The sequence below is a fragment of the Myotis nattereri genome, assembly GCF_964212035.1.
Source record: "Myotis nattereri genome assembly, chromosome: 5".
Lineage (NCBI taxonomy): Eukaryota > Metazoa > Chordata > Mammalia > Chiroptera > Vespertilionidae > Myotis > Myotis nattereri.
The window spans coordinates 75,067,686-75,090,424 of NC_138080.1; the positions used below are offsets into that span (position 1 = coordinate 75,067,686).

The 22,739-nt window shown below is 53.7% G+C and overlaps 1 protein-coding gene across 2 annotated transcripts in view; it reads right to left on the minus strand.

Moving 5' to 3' along the window:
- The window catches only part of ACSL6 (acyl-CoA synthetase long chain family member 6), a 56,762-nt gene that overhangs the window by 23,040 nt on the left and 10,983 nt on the right, over positions 1–22,739 (minus strand). Inside the window, exons 2-11 of one of the 2 annotated variants that reach the window (XM_081092264.1) lie at positions 15,709–15,929; positions 12,665–12,779; positions 11,940–12,004; positions 11,573–11,674; positions 10,804–10,903; positions 10,082–10,260; positions 9,001–9,033; positions 7,662–7,713; positions 3,604–3,677; positions 1,437–1,514 (exon numbers count right to left, since the gene is read on the minus strand). In XM_081092264.1, the coding sequence (XP_080948390.1) occupies positions 1,437–1,514; positions 3,604–3,677; positions 7,662–7,713; positions 9,001–9,033; positions 10,082–10,260; positions 10,804–10,903; positions 11,573–11,674; positions 11,940–12,004; positions 12,665–12,779; positions 15,709–15,929 (1,019 nt within the window). The remainder of the gene's footprint in view (positions 1–1,436; positions 1,515–3,603; positions 3,678–7,661; positions 7,714–9,000; positions 9,034–10,081; positions 10,261–10,803; positions 10,904–11,572; positions 11,675–11,939; positions 12,005–12,664; positions 12,780–15,708; positions 15,930–22,739) is intronic. The other variant, XM_081092265.1, reaches the window with a different exon arrangement.

Genomic DNA, 22,739 nt, shown 5'->3' on the forward strand with positions numbered 1-22,739 from the left:
GGGAGGCCAAGGGGGAGCCTGCTGGTTGCTAGTGGGACTAGCAGTGTGCCAGGGGCCTAATATATGCTCCTTTTAAAAAAATATTTTTATTGATTTCAGAGAGGAAGGGAGAGGGAGAAACAGAAGCATCAATGATGATAGAGAATCATTGATCGGCTGCCCCCAGCACACCCCGCTACTGGGAATCGAGTCCATAACCCAGGCATGTGCCCTTGGAATTGAACCCAGACCCTTCAGTTCACAGGCTGATGCTCTACCCACTGAACCAAACCAGCTAGGGCTATGCTCCTTTCTTTAATGCTCACAGCAAACCTATAAGGGAGACAGGATTTTATATTGCCATTTTATAGGCGAGAAATGCAAAGCTGAGAGAGGTGAAGGGACCTGCCCAGTCACAAACTAGTTCGCAGTACTGCTGGCATTCTAATCTAGGTCTGGAAAGTTGAAAAACATGCTCTGATATGCCATATCTCCCCCAAGGCAAGATGGGAGAGGCTTAGAAGACAATTTATTCACACGATGGTCCCTGGAGTGACACAAGTGGGAGAATTCTTTGTGAAGCCCCACCCTGCCAATACCTCTACCCCCACAAGGCCTGTCTCAGGGCGAATCACATCGCCAGTCTCATGTACAGCCTGAGGGGTCATGACAGTTTGATTGCCCACCTTTACTGCCTTTTCTTTTTTAGGGGTTCCTAAGTAATGGAAGTTATAGAACAGTGATGGCGAACCTATGACACGCGTGCCAGGTGACACGTGAACTCATTTTTTTGGTTCATTTTTCTTTGTTAAATGGCATTTAAATATATAAAATAAATATCAAAAATAAAAGTCTTTGTTTTACTATGGTTGCAAATATCAAAATATTTCTATATGTGACACGGCACCAGAGTTAAGTTAGGGTTTTTCAAAATGCTGACATGCCGAGCTCAAAAGGTTCGCCATCACTATTATAGAATATAGGTGTTTTGGCCATAAACAGAACCATACTGCAGAGAGCTGGAGTGATAGAGCACTTCTGCACAGAGCTGCGCTGCTCCCTGAGCAATGCCATTGGCTGGGGCCTCTCTCAGCCCCAGTATGTCCACAGGTAAGATAGGGCAGACCTGGGGTCTTCCCTGGAGCAATGCTCCCAGGAGGGACAGGTGAGGTGGCCAAGATCCTCTGACCTCTGTGACCCCTGTGGTAACTTCTGAGAATAGGGCTGGTTAGGTCTACTTCCTGTGACAAGTGACACCCTGCTAGGGTTCAGGGTTCTGGGTTCTGGGTACAGATTGTGCCTCCCTAAAGCCAGGGCCTTACCTGCACCATTCGCTCAAACATGTGTGCTAAAGGCAAATAGGAAATGTGCACATCCGCACAAGTGGGAGCCCACTGACTCTGTAAGAAAACAGAAGGAGCCCAGGCAAGGCCCGGTCAGTCAGGTGGGAGTCTTACCTGGATCACTCTCTCAAACATGTGAGCCAGAGGCAGGAAGGAGATGAGCACATCGTCCTGTCTCGGAAAGATCACTTTCTGCAGGTGATGGGCATGGGAGACAGAAAGGAAAGAAACACTGACAGGAAGACAACAAGAGAGTCATAAAACAATAAAGAGAAAATGGTCCTGGAGGGGGAGGGCGGGGGGGGGGGCACAGAGAAAGAGGTGAGATGAGAGAGGGGAAATGAGAGAGGAGAGGGAGGGAGAGAGAAAAGGCGAAGAAAAGAGAGGAAGAGAGAAGGAGTGAGCCAGAGAGAGTGAGCGAGAGAGAGTGAGCGAAGGAGAGAGAAGGAGTGAGCGAGCGAGAGAGAGAAAAGGTGAAGAAGAGAAAGAGAGAGAGAGAGAGAGGAGAAAGAGAGAGAGACAGGGACAGGGCAGCATAGGAAGCGGAGTGTTAGGTCACAGCGCCAATGCGTCTAGGTTATCTGCAGAAGCAAGGAGTCAAATGAAGCACATATAAACCAGCAGAGCCAAGCTCCGCAGGGAAGTCTCCTTTTGGGAAGGGCCTGTACCTCTCACTCCAGTCAGTCGGCGCCGGACAGCCTCTTCCCCCTCCCCACAGCTGCAGGATCTGCCCTGGGCCCCATGTCACCCGCCTCCCTGGGCCACCTGGGCAGCCATTCAGAGGTCTCGGCTTGTCAGCACTTCCTAGTCCTTCCAGAGAAAGGGGCCCAGAAAACCCTAGATCAGTGATGGCGAACCTATGACACGTGTGTCAGAGGTGACACGCGAGCTCATTTTTTTGGTTGATTTTTCTTGTTAAATGGCATTTAAATATATAAAATAAATATCAAAAATATAAATCTTTGTCTTACTATGGTTGCAAAGATCAAAAAATTTCTATATGTGACACGGCACCAGAGTTAAGTTAGGGTTTTCCAAAATGCTGACACGCCGAGCTCAAAAGGTTCGCCATCACTGCAGATGGACACCAACTATGGCTGGGGTACACGCCCTGGAGCGGGCAAGGCCAAGCCCCAAACAGATGGTTGAGTCAGGCCTCACAAGCCACGGCCTGGAAACAGGGCCTTCAAGGGGAAGGCTGAGAGGGAGCCCTGCTGTGTCCCCTGAGCCCACGGCTCACAGATGGACTGACCTCAGGGACAGGGATGGGCGAGCAGGTCTGAGATCAGGGATGAGCCTGCCTCCAGCTTTCGTTTGCTGGACTTCCCCCCTCTCTGTCCTTCTGCAGACACCTGGACAAGACCTGGGACCCTGGCTCATGGCTATTGGCTCCTGACCAGGGCTCTATCCAATAAATATCTAACTGTTTGGGGAAATACTCTCCATACTGTCATCTGCTACGGTGTGGGTGGTGATTTTTCTCCACGGTGGTGAAAAAGGCCTCACTTATATGAAAAGGTGCATTCCTTGCTCCTGAAGGAAACTGTAGGACATTCGGATACTCACCACTTGTGGGAAAAAGGTCCTTCTTTCGTAGCCAATCAGGCCAAGATATCAAGCTTTTAAATTTTACCTTTTTAAGTACAGTCTTATAAACTAGCAGTCAATATTGTTTCTCAGACCCTAGTAGTCCTTAAACACAAAATGACTGAATGAAACCCTGGCCTACTTGAACAACAACTTATTAAAGACTAGAGACCTGGTGCACGAATTTGTGCACGGGTGGGGTCCAGCCAGGCGCCCTGATGGGGCAATCGAGGGGTGGGGCCAGCAAGGGGCGGGGGGGGGGGGAGAGACTTGGGAGGTTGGCTGACCAGCCCCACCCCCTGGTTGAACTCCCGGTCAAGGGGACAATTTGCATGTTAGCCTTTTATTGTATAGGATTACTTTGTAAATAAAGGTACGTACATAACTAGAGGTAGAACAGTTTTTGAAGTTCAAAATGCAAAAACAGATTTATGTGTTTTTCCTTTTGGGATCTTAGCACTCTTAGAAATCAATTGATTATGTATCAGGTGTGGATCATTTAAGTGCTGGGGGTTAAAAACATCTGTAAAAGTGCGGTTGCTCTAAAGAGAATAGAAACTCCTGCCTGTGAAAGGCAGCCCAGATTATATTAGGTAGAGGGGGTGGGGGGAGGGGGGAGAAAACAAACCCCCCAAACCTCTAAAGTTTGAGGATTTCCTCGAGACACCTGCATTAGTAAGTCTACTTTATTCACCTCTGTCACTTTCAGAAAGCCTGAGAAATCAGCCACCACGTTCCCATGGGTCAGCATTGCACCTTTTGGGTTCCCTGAAAAGAGAAAGCAAGAAGGCAAATTATTCGGAAGCTCAAGGGGCACTTTTGGAGAACAGCACTCAAGTCCGCAGTCCCAGACACCCAGCGCTGTCCACCCACGCCTCTGGCTTTCGTCCACAATGCCTTCATGGTGGGAGGCGTAGGCAGATGTATGCTGCTTCAGGGACCTTTATCCTGTACCTGAAGCCCACCTGGAGGCTCCCAGCAGCTTAGGCCCAGAAGGCAAGTGACACAGCGTCACAGGTGGGGTGCCTCAAGGGACTGGCCACTTGTGACCTGAGCCTCACCCTCCTGCCTCCCTCAGGGAGCACAGGCTCCTGGCTCCCGGTCTCCTCACACACTCCCAGCACCCTACGCTCCTCTCTGGGTGGGAGCAGATCTAGTCTCCAGAAACCTGCAGCAACTCTGCTGGCGGGAGACTTCCTTGCTGCATCGGTACTTGAAAGGCTCAGGTGCGGACCAAGCTGGAGGCCAGAGGGCTGAAGCAGCCCTCTTGCCTGCTCCTGGGCAGGATGAGACATGGATGGCCATGCTTTCTCGTGGCATGACCTGTCACTACTGCTTGTGAGGAAGCCAGGGCTGACTCAGAGGACCTGAGGCCTGGTGGGGACCTGCTGTAGACCAATTCCAGCACGTCATAATTTTTAAGAGTTTCATCAAAAGGTTGATGAGACTTGGGGACTCAACAGGGTTGAGTCACACATGTAGTCACCATCTGGAAATGGCTAAAGGCATTTCCCAAAACCTGAATAGGAAACTGATTGTGGCTGCCAGACAGTTAAAGGGCATCTTAATCTACATGTCATTGCCTCCTACTGGCCAAACACCTGTAGAGCCGTAGGCTATTCCCCATCCTGACAATGCTTCTGTACCCTTTGAAACCTTACCCTTTGAAGTGTATTATCTCCACCTTGCCTTAGGACAAATTGTGTTAATAAAAGCAAGTGTCCTAGACAAGGAGGCAGTCTTCAGTTCCTTTAGCTGAAGGTCCTCTGACCCCCAATGCCTTTCAAAATTATATCTCGTCTCCGGACTCTTTATTAGTGTCTGGATTCCTATGTCATCTACGTGCAGCCCCTTTTCCAGATTCCTGAACCCTTCTTGATGCTGGGACTTGAACCCCGGCAGGGACCCAGGCCCAGCAGGCTGGGGAGGGGGGCTGACTTGGCCACCATGTCATGTTAGGGAGGACACAACACTGGTGTGCTGCTGGCAGGTCAGACTGAGCTCAAATCCCGGCCTGGCCTCTCACTGCCAACAAGCTGTCCCTCCTCACTTTCCTTACCTGGAAAACAGGGACAGTGATACCCACCTCAGAGGACTTCTATGTGCTTTAAGGACTTGGTCCATGCACAAAAGATGTTAAACTAGAAGTTTCCACTGAGCCAGCAGATGCAATAGCTGTAAAACTCCAAGAGAGAGTGGCCAGGCCCTGTGCAGAATCCCCGTTCTCCCCCCCCCCCCCAAAATATCAAGTGAACCAATATGGTATTTTGCAACCCTCACCAGAAAGCTGTAATCAGGGGCTAGTGAGTAGAAATGAAGAGCATTACACTGAATCAGCAATCACCCATGATACAAAGAGCAAGTTTTAAACGTCTTTCTCAAACCATCTCCTGGCTTCCCCTTCTCATTTATTCACCCTCCCCACCTGCACGTGGTACGAGAAGGTAGGAGCCTTCACTAGCCAGAGAGGAGGAGGAGGAACAGGAAGAGAGGAAGGGCAGGATACGCCTTCCTCACCAGGCCAGCAGACAGCCCAGCCAGGAAGGGAGAGGTCGCAGGCAAGGGGACTGATTCATAGTTTGGAACACTTGTAATTCTGAATTAAGTCCCATCATGGCCGAGAAGAAAATCTTTCCAGAATGATTCCACCACCAAAACCACGAGCCACATGTCAGGTTCTGATCACATTTTCCATCTCTCCCACTGAGAGAACAACGTAGCTCTTGATGAAGCTGGGCGCTGGGACACTGGGTGTGGAAGGGAAGCCACACCCGGGCTGTGATGCCAAGGACATGTGTGGCTCATGTGCTTGACAGGGAGATGATGACCAGAGGCACAGCACAGGCTTAGAGCAACATCAAGAAAATCCAAGCGTGCAGCCAGGCAGGGTGACATCAGGCAAGAGGCCTGCTCACTGCCCAGCTCTGTCCTGGCACCAGACACGCCACTGGAGTGGGAGGTGTGGCACTAATCACCACCTGTTTTCCAGTTCTGTATACCCCCCCACCCCCCACCCCATTGCAAATCCCCACCACAGTGCAGACACAAAGCCTGGGCAGGACGGCTCAGCTTTCGATTGATCCCATCGTCCGGGAAACCACTGGATGTGAGGCCTGTCATCTCCAGATGGGCAACAGCACATTTATGCACCATAAGTTCTTTTCCAGATACGGGGCAGCATCTGTGGCAGAGTGACCTGTTAAGAGCCTGAGGGCAGTCTTGAATGGTAAGAGCCGAAAGCTAAAGGCCACAGCAGACCTGCTCCCTAACCCAGGCAGGGCAGAGGGACATGTCACCAAAATGTCATGTTGTGAAACTCATGACACAAAGCAACATAAGCCTGAAGGGCATTTCTGAATCCTGCGTTGGCTCTGGATGCCAGCTCCCGGTGAGCGAGTGCTGTGTACTTTTTCTCTAACAGGGCTTAGCAGTGTGTGGGAATTCTCAGACCCACTTGAGTTAATGGCAAAAATCCATCTCGAGCCCTGGCCCATGTGGCTCACTTGGTTGAGCGTTGTCCCATGCACCAAAAGGTCGCTGATTCCATTCCCTGTCAGGACACATGCCCAGGCTGCAGGTTCCATCCCCAGTCCGGGAGCATACAGGAGGCAATCAAATGATGTTTCTCACATCGATGTTTCTCCCTCTCTCTCCGAAATCAATAAAAAATATATTTTAAAAATCCATCTCGATTCCATAAAGTTATGTTGATCAAAATTATCCATATGGGCAGGGTGCCTTAGCTCTGTATCTGCAGAAGGCATGGGGGGGGGGGCCCAGTTCACTGCCCACCAAGAGCTATCAACAAGGTGGGCCAGTCTTCAGGGTGGAGAAAGATGGCGAGAAACTTCTTGCCCATTTAGGGCATTGCAAGTAACTTCTCACGTCATCAGATGAGATGGAGGCAGTGATGGGAAGAGCACTGGGCTGGGAGTTGGCAGAGCAGGGCACAGGTCCAATGCTTCCATTTGCTGGTGTGTCTGCTGGGACAGTCCCATACCTGCTCATCTCACAGGCCGTGCTGAGGCGCCAGTGGCGCAGTGAGCGGGTGACCGGGGCACTGCAGACTGTGAAAGGCTGCGCCTGTGCGCATGTGCCTCCCCAGGAAGCCGTCGCTGTCTGTTCCCGCTGATTCTGATGCTGACACTTGTGTCCTCTGTCAGCACCAGGCACGCAGTGCATTCGCTTCCCTTGTCCTCTTCCTGACCGCCGTGACCGTGGCACCAGCTCCAGCCTGCAGAGCACCTGCACTCCCTTTTATACACCTTCCCATCTCCTACTTGGCACCTTTAACCATCCTCAGCACAGATGAGAAACCAGGAACAATGGTGGCAGAGGGTTACATGACTGACTTATAGCCCCCCGGGAAGTGGCTCTCGGACACCACCCCCCACACTCCTTCCGCAGTCCCTGACACAAAGACCAGGAAGCGCAGGGTAAGAGCTGCTTCTCATAGAGGAATGATGTGACCCAGCAGCCCAGCCTCCTCTGGCTCCAGCTCCAGGAAGTGGCAAGCCCCACCCTGAGCCTCCCAGTCCACACCTGCCCATCTGCATCCAGCCATCCTGTGCTGCGCTGTGCTGGGCCCATGTGTGAGAAAGCACTGGGAGTAGCAGGAGGGACCCAACATCTGGAGCCAGGCACCGCACAAGGCACCGCCCGAGGGCACCAGAGACTTCTGCCGTCACCTGACCAGGCTGCCAGGGAAGGGTGCCGGTGGCCCTGGCTGGTGACCTGGGTGCTTCCGCTTACCTGTTGTGCCGCTTGTGAAACACACAATGGAGAGGTCACTGGGATTTGGGGGCTGCAGAGGTGAGAAGAGATGTGTGTTAAAGAGACCGATGTGGCCAGCCAGGGACTAAGAGCCCTGGGCCCCTCCCCCAGCCAGCCCCTCTGTGTACTGTGTGTCGGCACATCTGTGTGCCCGTGTCCTGCAGGCAGGCAAGTCCCCAGGAAAGGGGAAAAGAAGCTGGGGCATGGCCATCCACCTGTCCCACAACCACACGCCCGGTCCTGCTGCCTTGAGTCTGGGGTGAAATCTAGATGGAATGGGGCTGCAGTGGCCACATCGAAGCCTCAGCTAAAGATCTGACCTTTCGAGTGGATGAGACCCAGCTCCCTCCTTCCTTCCTACTTTCTCCCCAGTGGCTGCGGTTAGGCTTGAGAATGGAACGTGTAGTCCAGGGAACTAAGCTGCCCACGGTGCCACCAAGACTGCTCTGCATCAGGCCCTTGCCCTGGCACCGGGCACGGAGTCCTGGGCTCACTGGGAAGAGTCCACTACAACTGCTTACACAGAGGATGGCTTTCCAGAGAAGGTGACATAAGTAGAGATTGAAAAACAAGCAAGATCTTTCCAGATGAAGGGAGGGTGAGGAACTAGCCCAAACAGGCAGAGGCACGAGAGGCCGGGGGGCTGTTCTTAGAGCAGCTCCCTACGGCTGGGGCACGATGGCTTTGAGGTGGGCACACACCAGGGGCTACTGGTGAAGGGTCCTGGGAAACGGGGCTGTGGCCTGCTTAGGCCTGTGGGTGAGAAAGCTCATGGGTGCTGAAGGGAGTGGGGAGGCCTTTGTTGGAGGAGGGCTGGAGGCAGGAGGCCTTGTCAGAAAGCTGAAAACCCCTGAACAGCCCCTCCAGGGAGCAGCAAGTCTCACTGGTGATTTGACCCTAGGCAACATCACTGGGGATGACACAAAGAAAAGATGAACAAAGACAGCAGAGGCCACTTGGCCACTCGGCCCCAGAGTCCACTACTGGTTCTATTGCTGCTTCTGTCCATCCCATCCTCTGGGGGGTTCACTACATTCAAAGGGAAAAGGAAGACGTCACAAGGGAAAAGTTCCTGTAGAACTAAGGGTGGCCAGGACTGGCTGCCCTTTCTTCCTCCTCCCAAACGTCGGATTCCTGTTCCAGGTCTCTGGGGACCCTCGCCCACAGAAGTCCTGGGCACTCCGAGTGGCACTTCCTGAGTTGCTCGAAGGCGTTCCTTATTACCGCGGGGTTGCTGATCTGGCCTGTCTACTGAGCCCTGGGCACAGGCCCCACACACCATCCTGCTCAACCAAGACCTGCTGGCAGGTGAGCTCACCACAGGAACGTGAAGATTCTGTTGGCCGCACTCCTAGAGGAGGAAAATACTGATTTTAAGTGCTCAGAAGTTGTCATTGATAATAAAATAAATAAACAAACTACACAGTATGCCTTGCTCCTGTACCAAGCCCTGGAGTTCAGGATTCTCTGCCTAGACGAGGCCCATTTCACCACCTCAGTGGCCTCTCCTCAGATACACATCCAGGCTTAGGCTACCTCCCCACATTACAGATGGGGCCTGAGGCCCAGGGAGAGGCCAGGCGCTGTGCACATGCACAGTGGGGCAGACAGCTGGAGGTGCCCATGGTACATCTGGACACATGCTCAGGACAGAGTGGTTGGGTGGCCTGGGCTTCCAGATTAGTCAGGCCTAGAGGGGTGGATAGGGGTTGCCAGCACAGGTATGGCCCCTAAGCCATGGAGGGTGCAAGTATACAGACATAGGTACAGTTAGGAGCAGGGAGAAAGGAGGGGAACTGGAGGGCCCAGGGGCCTAGATCCCATAGGGCAGAATTGGGTCAGCTGCTACTGCGCAGGGCCTGAGGCCCTGGAGGCCAGGATTTCCTGTGTTACTCCAGCAGGCACCAGCTGCCACCAGCCTGATATCTTTGGGGAGGCCAAGCCAGAAAAACCAATTCTGCTGGTTGCTAGGGGTCTGGGACACATTTCAAGAACCTCTCCATGACACCTAGACCTCAGGCCTACAATCTTCAGGCTCAGGCAGACGATGGCTGTGGCTAGCTGGAAATGGGGAGGCTGACACCACCACTCCCCTGGTGTGCCTGTGTCATTAACTGTGCCAGCCACTGAGCCCAGAGGATGCCTGTGGGCACTGACCCCACCAACCACCACCAGCCCCGAGCAGCCTGCTCTGTCTCAACCCTCACGTGGCTTAATAGCCCATGGCATCTACCCGAGGGGCAGGTAATTGGCAACTCTGGCTTGGTGGCCAAATGAAGGACCCAGGGGCCTAGATCCCATAGAGCAGAATTGGGCTCAGCTGCTACTGCACAGGGCCTGAGGGGAGGGAGGAGGCCTACACGGGCCCAGCCAACAGCTCAGACAGAAGCAGCCCTCACCTCCACAGCCTGCATGGACTTAATGACCACTCCGCACCCCTGCCCTCTGTCTTTCAGAGCTTCCTCAAACGGGTCCATGAGGATGATCATCTTGAGTCCTGGAATCGTCTTCCTCTCCACATGCTCCAGCAGGAGCTGGGCCTTCTGAGGTTTGTCCACTATCACGGTGCTGATGTCAGCTGCAGGGAGCATCCAAGAGAGTCAGGCTGTGACTGTGGGCCGCAGCACATGCCGGGCACCAGAATCAGGGGCTATGGGTGCCACAGCTGGTGTGTAAATAAATAGGCAAGACAGGCCCTCTGTCTTATGTGCATGGAGGCTGGATGGAGCCAAGGGCAGAAGGCCACGGCACCTCCTGGAGCGGTTTCCAAGCAGCCCTTTGCTGCTGGCTCAGCCCCTATCATGCCGGGTCAGCTTGAGATATTTACCACCACCAGCGTCTGCCCGCAGCTGCAGTGACCCACAGAGGAGGGCAGCCCATGTGGGGGCTGGTGCAGAGGCTCCTTCTTGGCAGCTAGGCCCTGTGGAAGGAGCCTGGTGGTGAAGTCTAACTGGGGGCAGCTGGACTCAGGAAGCCACTCAGGGGCCAAGGTGGAAGCCCCTGGTGCTCTCTGAGAGTAGAAGCAAAACGCTTCTGATTAGTGTTAGACGACTGGCATAACCTGAGAGGCTGTGGCCAGGGGCTGGATGCCAGCGGCAGGGAGGGGCAGTGGTGGGCTCACCTGTGTTGATGATGTAGCGGATAGCCCCAGGGCCCAGGGTATCATAGAGCGGGACCACCACCATAGAATACGTGTAGCAGGCAAGCTCTGCGATGATCCACTGTGGAGACAGGTGGGTCGGGGGTGGGAGAACACAGAGCAGATAGGAGGGCTGTACTGCCCTGAAACCCTGGCAACCAGGGTCCTTGCTCTAGATCCTGAGATGAGAGGGCTCTTTTCTGGGCCCTCTGCATGTGGCAAGGAATCCGAGAGGCCAATGGGTTGTGCCTGCTCATGCACAGCCTTCTAGACCAGGGGTCCTCAAACTACGGCCTGCGGGCCACATGCGGCCCGCCGAAAACATTTATCCATCCGGCCGGCCGGGTGTTTTTGCCGCCGCTGTGTGCATAGGAATTTGTTCATAGTTTTTTTTTAAACTATAGTCCGGCCCTCCAACGGTCTGAGGGACAGTGAACTGGCCCCTGTTTAAAAAGTCTGAGGACCCCTGTTCTAGACCATGCTTGCTCTAGGGAATTCTGGGACCCAAACAACCCCATGCCAATTTCCAGGGCTGGCATGGGCTTCTTCCCCAGGTTCTTCCTTTCCCCTGGCTCAGGGAGCAGCTGTGTGTTGGACTGGGTGGGGTGCGGATGGAGCTTGGCTGGGATGTCCATCCCTGATTAGGGACAAAGCCATGGGAGCAGGAGGGTGTGGCCCTACAAACAGTGGGAGCAGGGCCCAACCCCCTACTCCATCGATACTTTTAAAACCAGTCAAGGTCAATACTCACCTCTGGTCTATTTTGTGCAAAAACACCAATAAACTGATCTGTACATGCTTTACAATTGTGCTGGAGAAGTCCGGACCCTAGAAATTCAGCCCTGTTGGCCACCTGCACACGGATGTGGGGAAGAGATGAGAAAGCAAGGAGTCTTCAGCAGGGGAGGGAGACCCCCAGGGAGGACTCCTACAGGTTGAGAGACCTCCCCAACTCCCCACGCAGGTGACTGGCAGCCATGTGAGCTGCTGCCAGGAGTTTGGCAGACAGGCCAGGCAAGGAAAATATGACCTTCTGAGACCCAGCAGGGTGCCTGCAAGCCCCTCAAGTGCCAGGCCTGCGCGGGCAGACAGAGTGGAGCCTGTCCTCTATCACTCACCTCCTGGTAGGACAGCCACTGATAAGGCTGCTTGGGCTTCCTGAAGCCAAGACACGGTCCATTCCCTGCAGAGAGAGAAACAGGCCTTGTGCAAAGGAGGAGGGTAGGGGGAGGTGCCAGCAAACACCCAAATGGACACCCCATAGTGTGGGGTGGTCCATGGGCCAAATGAACTCCCCCCCCAGCTGCCTATCTGACCTGCTGAACCCCCAGAAGGCCTAAAGTACACAAGCATGGCATCACCCTGGGGATCAGGGCGGTCCAGGAATGGGGGCTGGCACAGGGCTGGTTCCCACCATGACCTGTGTGACGCAGCCCCAGAGAACATGGAGACCTGGGGCCACTGGGCAGAGGTGGCAGTTTGCCTCTCTGCAACCACCTCCCTTCGGCTCATACCCTGGGTCATCCAGACATCTCAGAGGCCTGGGTTCAGAATCATGCCCAGCCAGTGGCCTGGCGGTTCAAGCCTCCCCAGGGGCTGCCAATGGAAGATACAGAGTATGGGCTAAGCGACCGCCTAAGGTCAGTTAGTCCCGGGGCTGGAACAAAGCTGAGGTCAACCCTTTGGCCACATAATGCAGCTACTTCTCTGATTGGATGGGCAGAGGGCCAAGAGTGGCTTCTCTTCTCTGAACCTCAGCACCGTTCATCTGCCATACCCCTGGCACCATGCTGGCTCACCCCCACCTGCCGCAGCTCCTCCACACCCCAATGGTCCCTCTCACCTGAGATGCTAAGCCCACGACGGAACACCTGGTACATGGTCCTGGCATCATCGTAGTAGTGGGTGAGCAGCTGAGGGCCATCCCCAATCACGGATCGCCGGGCCCCACCACTGCCCTACAAGCCAAGCACAGGCCAGAGAAGCTGGCTGAGGCAGGCAGAGGCTTGAGGAGAGGGCACCTGCACGCACCAGTCTGTACACAGCTTGGATACACACCCAGTTGGGGCTGGGACATGCTGTGTGCACTCATACACACTTGGACTGTATACACACAACCTATATACAAGTTCACGTACACATGGCTTGTACACACCTGACCTGTATGCACCCACACACAAACACAGGCTCATGCACACAGGCCCAGTACACCTCCCTCTCTCTCTCTCTCTCTCTCTCCCCCTCTCTCTCTCTCTCTCTCTCTCACACACACACACACACACACACACACACACACACACACAGAACCCACACACCAGGTCAGCATATACAAATGTCCAGAATTTCATTGGCTGCTCATACCACCTATGTTCCATTCATAAATGGAGCAGAGAGTGTTGGCTAGAGTTAGACAATCCCTGACTTCATGATCAAACCTGCCAAGGTACCCCCCTCAGCCCATCCATCATCTGCTGCTGCTATTCCCCTGGGTTAAGAATCATTTGAACGCCATCTGTCATGCACATAACAGTGAATTTTCTGAGGACTAGCTGAAGGTACTTCCCCAGGAACAGAGAGGCTAGGAGGCTGTGGAGGGCACAGAGCCGTGAGGTCCTGGGAGAGGAGCTGGCCTCTTGTGCCTCCTCCCCTGCCACCCTGCCACCCCTCCGCAGACTCCCCAAACCCGGAACTCTTCAGTACCACAGCTCCATCTCTTCTCTGAGCACGATTTGGGCTCCACTGGGCTGACCCATGGCCCGCCATCTCTTGATACATCAGGTCAGGAAAAATGTCTGTGAGAGCCATAAAACAGCCAAACTCAAAAGCACAGGCAGTTCTCAACCGTTTGGTAATGGAAAGTTCTGCTTGGTCGGTGTCTGCTTCCTGAGCACCAGGCCCACCGATGAGGGAAGCTGGGGACAAAAGCCATCAGACCTGGACAGCAATCAGGGTGACAAAAAGGACAGAGCAAGAGAGCATGCCAGGGACAGAAGAGGTTCAGGTGTGTGTGTCAGGGAACGGCTGCTGAGCTGGGTTTTGAAGGAGGCAGAATGAGGAGCAGGAAATGGTAGTCTTGCCAGACCAAGAGTAAGTGAAAATGCAAATGCAGGGGGCAGGAGACACAAGTGCATTTGGGAAACAGTGGGCAACTCGTGGAGCTCCAAGTGATAAATGGAGGCCAGAGAGACTGCAGATCAAGGCAAGGAGTCTGGCCTTTGGGTTGAGGGCAATGTAGAACCAGGGGGAGGATTCTAAGGTGGGGTGAGTGACACGATCCAAATTATGTTTCTCACTCTGTAGCACACAGTAAATGCTACCGGGCCCTATATGATCTGGGCCCGCATCACCTCATTTCCTACTTTCTCCTCTGCCTACTCCACTGCACCCACTCTGGCTTTCTGTGCTCCTGGGTGAGAGGCAAGGGAGGGCTCGGTCTTCCAGGAAGGGTGGCCTTCCACACACTGTGCCCATGTGGGCCCCCCACACTGAGCCAGGGCCACTCCCCATCCAGACCCTATCCAGATCACTGTCACCTCCAGCCCAGACACCCCACTTGCCTCCTCACACCTGCCTTTGCCACAGTTACCCTTCCACGGCACAAACTGTCCCTACTACTGAAGACCCAAAATAAGTCCATGATGCCCCCCCTCCCAGGTCCCTGCCCAGTTCATGTGACTTTGGCTTTGTTGGCCTGTCCAGGTGAGTTGTCATTCTAAACTTACCCAAAACAACTCGTTTTAGTGCTTTCTCTGTATCATCTCAGCAAATCCTACCACAGCCTCAGGAAGCAGTTCTCTTTTATTACTGTGGAGGAAACTGGGGCCCAGAGAGTTAACACACTGCCAAGACGATATGGCTAGTGAGAGGTACAGTCAGCCTTCAAACCCAAGGTCACCAAAGGCCATTCTTGTCATCACTCGGCTAGCCCATCCACAGCCTCTCTCCGCTGCCCAGCCATCCCATAAGAATCACCACTTCCCACAGCCCACACCTGCATTATTACACACCTGTACCTTTGCACACATCATTCTTTCTGCTAGAAAGTGCCCAGAGGTCCCGGCCCTATCTCTTCCCCCCCCCCACCCCCCCACCTGGCAGAACTCTGCAATGTTTATGCTCACCAAGATGTACCATCAAGAGAAAAAAGCCAGTGGATGCAGCATGATATCATTAAAAAGGGAGTGGATACCTACACATTCTCTCACGGACAATTGTTAACATGGTTCTCAGGAGAGGAGAACTGGGAGGCTAGGGGAAGACGGGGGAAGCTTTTCAGTTTGTGTCTCTTTGTTCCTCTTGAACTGTGTGAATATCTTATCTATTCAAAATGTATAGAGTTAAAGTTCAGACAAAAAAGGCAAATTTTTAAAGGCAAAATAAATCCCATAAACTTAATAGAAAATTAGTATCACTGGTCCTTCTGGACTGAGCTTAGAACACCCCTGTCCAGGGTGGGCCACTGCACCTTCTTTACCTTGTGTGACCCGGGAGGGCGGGGTGCTGGGGTGGGCTCAGCTCTGGGTCATAGCAGCAGACCAGGGCTGGGCACAGGGAGAGTCTGGAAGGGAACTGGCCTGCCAGCCACCTGAGAACTTGCCTAGGTCTCCTACTGAGGCACCCATGAGCCAAGGCCCCTATTCAAGAAGCCGAGGCAAAGTCGAAGCCGAGGTCAAGGCTCTGCCCAAGGCTGAAAGTCTGGGAGAGGCAGGGGAGCATCTAGTAGGAGGCCCTGCCCAAGGCCAGTGGGGGTTGCTGGCTGGCTACCAGGGGAAATCAGGATTCTCTGAGCCATCTCAGGTCCCATAAGCCACAATTTTGGCTTCTACCTTTGAGATGCCTGTCCTCTGCCCACTATTTTCCACAGCTGACTGCTGGAACCCTGCTCACCTCCACTTCCTCTGACTGCATCAGGAGGTTGCACGGTGGTTGCAAGGCCTTGGGCCGGTGAGTGAACCAGTAGGCGAGGATGGCGGCCAGGGCGCCCATGCTCATGAGGGTGGTGGCCGAAAGACTGTGGAAGAACTGGCCCAAGTCGCCCAGCTCGGACAGCCGCAGCATCCTCAGAATCTCTTGTGTCTGCATCTTCTCCAGAAGCAAGAGAATGAATTCTGCAGGGAACAAGAGGCGGGTGAGGGAGAAGGCCTGGGTGTGTCCTCCCACCTGTCTTGGATCACAAGTGACACAATGATCTTGGCCACATACACTGTGGGGCAGGCCCTGGGCTAGAGGCGTGTACAGGCTCCTGGGGCAGCACAGTATATCCAGAAGCTGGATGCCTGGAAGGCGACAGGCCAGAACCTTAGCAGTCACACCTGATGTCAGTCATCCAGCCAGTTTTCCTGAGAACCATATGCTCAGGCCCTGGGGCATGACTGATAGTTGCTTCCATATCTTCCAGGGGTTCTAACAGCTCTGGAGTCAATACTTCCTGAGCCCGGGGGCCCAGGTGCTCTGCCTCTGCTGTGTGGTCACAGTGTTTTGCTTATCTTTGCTCCTGGGGTGTAGAGAGAGCAGATGGCTGTGAGTACACCTGGTATAGTGCCCAGATTGAAGGGGTACAGAGTCCTTCCACTCCATCTCAAAGCTCCTAGCCCCAGGCCCTGACCTGAGGAAGACAGAGAAGACAAGGCCCAGAGCCCCCAGACTAGCCCTGACACCTACCTGCCAAGGGTCCTATAGGTGACACAAAATGGGGTCTCCCCGGGCCCACGCCCTGGCCCAAAGACCTACCAGCGCCAGAGGTAATGCTGGCACCCAGCATCATGAGAAGCTGGGGTGGGGCCCAGCCACTGCTCTGCTAGCCCCAGGCTGCTGACCACTGTGCACTGTGGCTCTGTACTACCCTAGAGCAAGCACCAGGAGGCACAGCTGTCCCCACCTGTGCTGTCCTCCCTGGGATCCCATCAGCTAATGTTCAGAGGAAAAAGGAGGTGACAGAGAGGTGCAGTTGCATGACATCTACAGGTCTGCCAGCCCTATGAGGCCTAGCAGGGGTTGGGGCAGGGGGCGGTGCAGGGGGCGAGGGGAGGGAGGAGGTGGCTCCAGGCTGCCATGCACCATCCACAGGCACCCTCTGCATTGTCCCTTGACCTTTGGAAGCATGGCTGTGGTTTCCCTTCTTGGGAAACAATAAGAAACCCAGCAGCCACTCTGCAGCCAGGGGATACGAGCCAAACAGCAATTGCTTGACTCATGAGGGAGCAGAGATCTGCTGAACACCAATAAATGGTATTTGTACTAAATGGTAACATCGCCACACCAGAGATGAAGTCAGTGATGTGCAAAGTCATTGCAGAGAAAGTGAGTAAAGTTCCTCGGTTCAAATCCCTCCTCCTTCACTTAGAACAGTGGTTCTCAACCTTCCTAATGCCGCGGCCCTTTAATACAGTTCCTCATGTTGTGGTGACCCCCAACCATAAAATTATTTTCATTGCTACTTCATAACTGTAATTTTGCTACTGTTGTGAATCGTAATGTAAACATCTGATATGCAGGATGTATTTTCATTGTTACAAATTAAACATAAAGCATAGTATTAATCACAAAAACAATATGTAATTATATATGTGTTTTCTGATGGTCTTAGGCGACCCCTGTGAAAAGGTTGTTCGACCCCCAAAGGGGTTGTGACCCACAGGTTGAGAACCGCTGACTTAGAAGCTACGCAAGGTTGAGCATATTCTAACCTCTCTGGACCTCCACTTCCCCTTCTTTAAAATAGGGTAGGATCACTCAGGCATGTCAGGTTCCTTATACTGTATCTGGCATAGTTAGAGACATGCTGGGACTGAAGAGATGGCTAAGGGGTTGCTTGTCAGACCAAGGAGGCTGCTCAGCCAGGCTGGTCCAAGCACTGGGCAGAGGTGGCTGGGCCCAGGCACTGTGGCCCCACAGGAGCTTATGCTCTACTGATGGTACAGTGGCTGTCTGAATCCTGGGTGCCCAGAGGCTCTGGGTGCTCCTAGAGAGCAGAGAAAGTGAGCCCCTAGCCAGCCAGAGCATCTCTCTGAATTCCTGAGCCAGAAATCCAGTTTTACCAGCAGCCTCCTTGAGCTAGATCAGTTCTGAGGAATGAACCGCTCCTGGCATAAGATCAAATCAAGGTTCTTCATCTGCAAAGCACAGGCTCAGCTATGGACCACAGTGAATTCATCAAGGCAAACTGCTCTGCAGAGGGTCCTGACCAGTTGGCCACCTTGCTTCCTTGGGACATTTACTTCCTTAAGATGCAGATGAAGAGACCAAGTCACAGCCAGGCCCATCAGATATCCCACAAGCACTCGGGTCGGATGCTGAGCTGATTGACGTTTTACCTAATGGGCGAAACTAACTCAGTGGGCTGGGAAGCCAAGCCCCAAGAAGTCCCTGCCAAGCCCCTAAAAGCTCAGCTATTTGGTTCCAAAAGTTTTAGAGAAAATCCTGGAACCTCTCTATCACCAGTCCCTGGGCCTTGTCAGTTGCTCACAGGCTCTAAGCTATAATTGAACATGGGCATTTGTGGCATCTGCTGCAATGCTGGGGTTTTCACAGAGTACAGCCCAGAATGGCCAAAGCCATCCATCCATCCATTGTCCATACCCTCTTTCACCTACCCACTCACCACCCATCCACCCACTCACTCATCAATCTACCCACCCACCCATCCATCTACCCACTCACACCCATCCACCTACCCATCCATTCATCCACCTACCCATTCACCCATTCATCCACCCACCTACCCACCCATCCATCTCCCCACCTACCTCCCATCCACTTATTCACCTACCCACTTACCTACGCATCTACCCATCCATCCATTCACCCACCCATGCATTCACCTAGAGGTCCGCACTCTCATCTAGCTCAGTGTTAGGCACTGGGATAAGCCAGATGTGGGCCTGCTTTCAGTCCCCTGGGGAAGATACATGAGGAAGCGGACAGTGCTGTGCAGTTGATTTGGGCTGTGATCAGGCATGAAGAGGCAGAGGAGGTGCCCAGTTCAGGTGTGGGGGCTCACAGCAGGCTTTTGGCCGAGACAGAAGGATCAAAAGAGAAGGGTGTCCTAAGCAGAGGGAAGCAAATATACAAAGGCTGGAGTTGAGAGAGTTCATTGAACACTTAGCCAACTCAATCTTCTATTCAGGAAAAAGTCCTGAACACATAAAATCTTATACAAGGGTCAATGCCACAGTCTGAAGGTGGTCTCCCAGATGTACTGAGCTTTCACCAAAGAGTGACAGTCCCCAGGAGAGGGAACAGAACTTGTCTAAACTTCCTGAATTCCTAGGGCTGGGGAAGCCCTTGCCTATACACTGCACTGCTGGATCCTCGCAACAGCCCCCTGGACTTATTATAAAGTGGGGAACACAGAGACTCCATTGAAGAAATTACCTACCATTGACAGGTACAGTCAGCGAGTGAGGGAGCCAGGACTCGAGCCCCAGCTAACCGCCTCCCAAACCACTGCCTTGCACTGTACTGCCACCCCACCCCTGCCAACACTGCACCATCCGTACCCACAACCCATGCTCTCCTTTGCAGTAGTGCTGAACCAACAAAAACCCAGCTCCAGTTCTGCTCAGAAGAGCCCAGGCCCAGGCTGTAGAAGGCAGGGGGCGCACTGGGCCACCAGAGCCTGTAAGTAGGACCAAGCCGGTTAGGCCAGTCACTGTTCTTTGGCATGCGCACTCTGTGGGTGGGCTCCCTTCTGGCCTCACATCAAGAACTTGCTGTCTTCTCAAGGCTGGGTCCTTCTCCCCCCAGCCCACTCACCTGGGGTGATGGCAGGTGATGGAAAGGGCTTGGCCACCCACTCTTCCCCGGGCTCTTACTTAGTACCTACCACTAAGGAGATCTCCAGGTGGCGGCAGCTCCTCTACCCTGAGGCTGGCCTTGTACCGCTCTTTGGCTGGGCAGTGACCAGAGGGTGTCATTCTTCCAGGCTCACTGGTCTTCTCAGACACAGTCGCAACTGCTTGCATTTACCCTGAGATTCCCTTCAGACCTGGGAGCTATTGTCGGGCAGAACTGAAAATTCATGTCCTCTAACGACATGGGCCTCAGAGCCAGCCTGAGCCACCAAGCCGTTGGCAAGGGGCAGGGCAAACCTAGGCCTGGGAGTCTGGTCTCATCTCATTACATCACAGGGCCTTTCCCTCCTCCGACCTCCACACCCTCTCTGCCCACCTGGGGTGGGGCTTGGTGGTCCCTGGGGTCCAGCCATGGCTGCCTCCTTCCATGCCCAGAAGGGGATCCTGGTTGCAGCAGCCTGGGGCATGGGGTTGGGGGGGGCACCCAAGGGACCCTCAGTAGTGCTGGTGTTGTCAAGTGAGCGGCTGTGAGTGTTTGTAAATATTTACCTGGCAGGAGAACCCAGCCCTAGGTAGGAACTAGCCTCCTCTTCTACAACACAGACGAGTCCAAAAACCAAGTGGTGTTAACAGGTTGGGGGAACCTAGGACTCCCCCACTCACCATGTCATCTGCTGACTCAGGGCACATGGAAGGTGGGTGGTGAAGTCGTAGCTCTCAAAATCCAGGGAGGGAGGGAATGGGAAGAAGGGGCCCTGGCAGGAAGTATGGTGGCTCCAAGGTGTCAGAGTGATGGAGGCAAAGCCCCACTCAGAGCACCTCCCTGTGGAGATGGCCCTGCGGCCCATGGCTGGGCTTCAAGAACCCTCTGCTGGTCTAGCCTTCTAAGCCCAACACTCTAGACCTCATAATCTAGCTCAATGGCTCCATAAGCACTACCTCCTAAACCTCTCAAACTGACCATTCTCTCCACCCCCATAGCCCCTGCCTGGTGCAGCCACCACTGAGCACAGTCCAGACTCCCGCACCAGCCTCCTCACCCATCTCCTGGCTCTGATCAGTGCTTACACCGATACCAAAGTTACTTCCCCAATACACAGATGTGATCCTATCACACTTCTGCTCGAAAACCTCATCTGGCTCCCCACTGCAATAGGACAAAAGTCCTAACTCCTCATGCTGGCACTGAGACCCTCCATGATCCTCAGATTCTTCCCTCCGCTTAGAATCACCCCAACTTCATCTCTGTGTCAGCCTACAGTGGAGAGGGGTATTGTGACGCAGCCCAGGGTTTCTGAAAACCTCTGAGGCCTTCAGAAAGGGTGGGGAAGCACAAGGCAAGCCACCAGATCATCAAAGAACCTGCCCAACTTCCAATGACTAGCTGGTGGGGGAGGGGGGAGGAATCACCATCTCTTCTAGGGCCTAGGGTTCCCAACAAATGAGCTAGGGAAAGGGCCCCAAGGGAGTTCTGGTGCTGGACTGACCTGGGTCCAAACCCTGACTCAGACTCTTGATAACTGTGTGACTTTGAACAAGACATTTCACCCTCTGGACTTCATCTCAAACAAGCTATGGACAGAGAGTGAGGTACCAGGCACACAGAAAGGGAAACACTCAGTAGACAGTAGTTAGTTGAAGAGGTTCCTCCATCCCAGCGGTTCTCAACCTTTGGGTCGCGACCCCTTTGGGGGTCGAACGACCCTTTCACAGCGGTTGCCTAAGACCATCAGAAAACACATATATAATTACATATTGTTTTTGTGATTAATCACTATGCTTTAATTATGTTCAATTTGTAACAATGAAAATACATCCTGCATATCAGATATTTACATCACGATTCATAACAGTAGCAAAATTACAGTTATGAAGTAGCAACGAAAATAATTTTATGGTTGGGGGTCACCACAACATGAGGAACTGTATTAAAGGGTCGCGGCATTAGGAAGGTTGAGAACCACTGCTCCATCCCTTTGCCAGCCATCAGGGCACAAAAACAACTTGTAGAAGCACTTGCATTCACATCCTACCTTTTCCGCGGGCTCCTGGGGAGGTGGCTGAGCTGGTCCCACTAGTACCAGCCTCCATTTATAAAGGACGTGTGGGGCCCAGGAGGAGAGCTTACCACATCTTGATCAAAGCACAAAAGTGGCGAAGGCCCTGCCCCAAGTCTGCCCTCCTGGGGATGGCCGACAGCAAAGGCCGCCTGCTCTGAGAAGCTGGGTGGTATTGGAGGCGTTAGCAGTGGTGGCAGAGGCTCCCTGGCAGCCGTGGGAGCAGATCTGGCAGGGCCGGGGGCAGAGAGCAGGTCTATGAGAAGATTCTGGTCCCTCAAGGGCCCCTCTGGCCCCCCCTTCATCTGCACACTGGGCGGCGCTAGCTCAGATCAACTCAGAGCCAAGCAACCCAGCCTTAACCCCCACTCTGCCACTTTGCAGGAGCCTCAATTCACACCCCTCTGCATGCCACCTACCCCCTTCAGTCCTGGAGTCTGCCAAATGGGTTGCTTAGGACAAAGCCTCTTTACACATTCATCTGTGACACCAACTAGGGGCAGGGCCTGAGCCACGGGCTGGGGACCTTTAGCTGGAAGGAGTGGTGAGGGTGGGAAGGAGTGGGAATGGGGGTGGGGATGCCAGGTCTCGGGTGCTGAAGGAGGCCTGCATCTTGTCTAGGAGACTCCACCTCGAGCCCCTCCCAGCGGCTCCTCCTCTCTCCACCCCCACAAGGTCACAACCAGTCTACTTGGGGAGAGGAAGGAAACGGGGCACAGTGGCAGATAAAACATCTGCTCGGAGACCCCGGGCAGCACAGCCGTCCTCCTAATACCCGCCTGGAGAGATTTTCCTGGCTTCTAGGGGGATGGCCGTCCTGGAGCTGGAAATCCACACCTGGGCCTGCTGGAACCAAAACTAAGTTCTGAGCTCCCTGGGCACTTTTGGCAGACAGACTGGGACACTGAGGTCCGAGGGACTCTCAGGGCGTCACTCCTGCAAGGTCTGTTTCCACAGAGAAAGGGATGAGGAGGATCTGGTATGGGCTATTCTCAAGCCTACTTCCATGGCCAGCGTGTGGCTGCGCACACAGTAGGCATGTGATGGCCACTGCTAGAGAGGAAAAGGC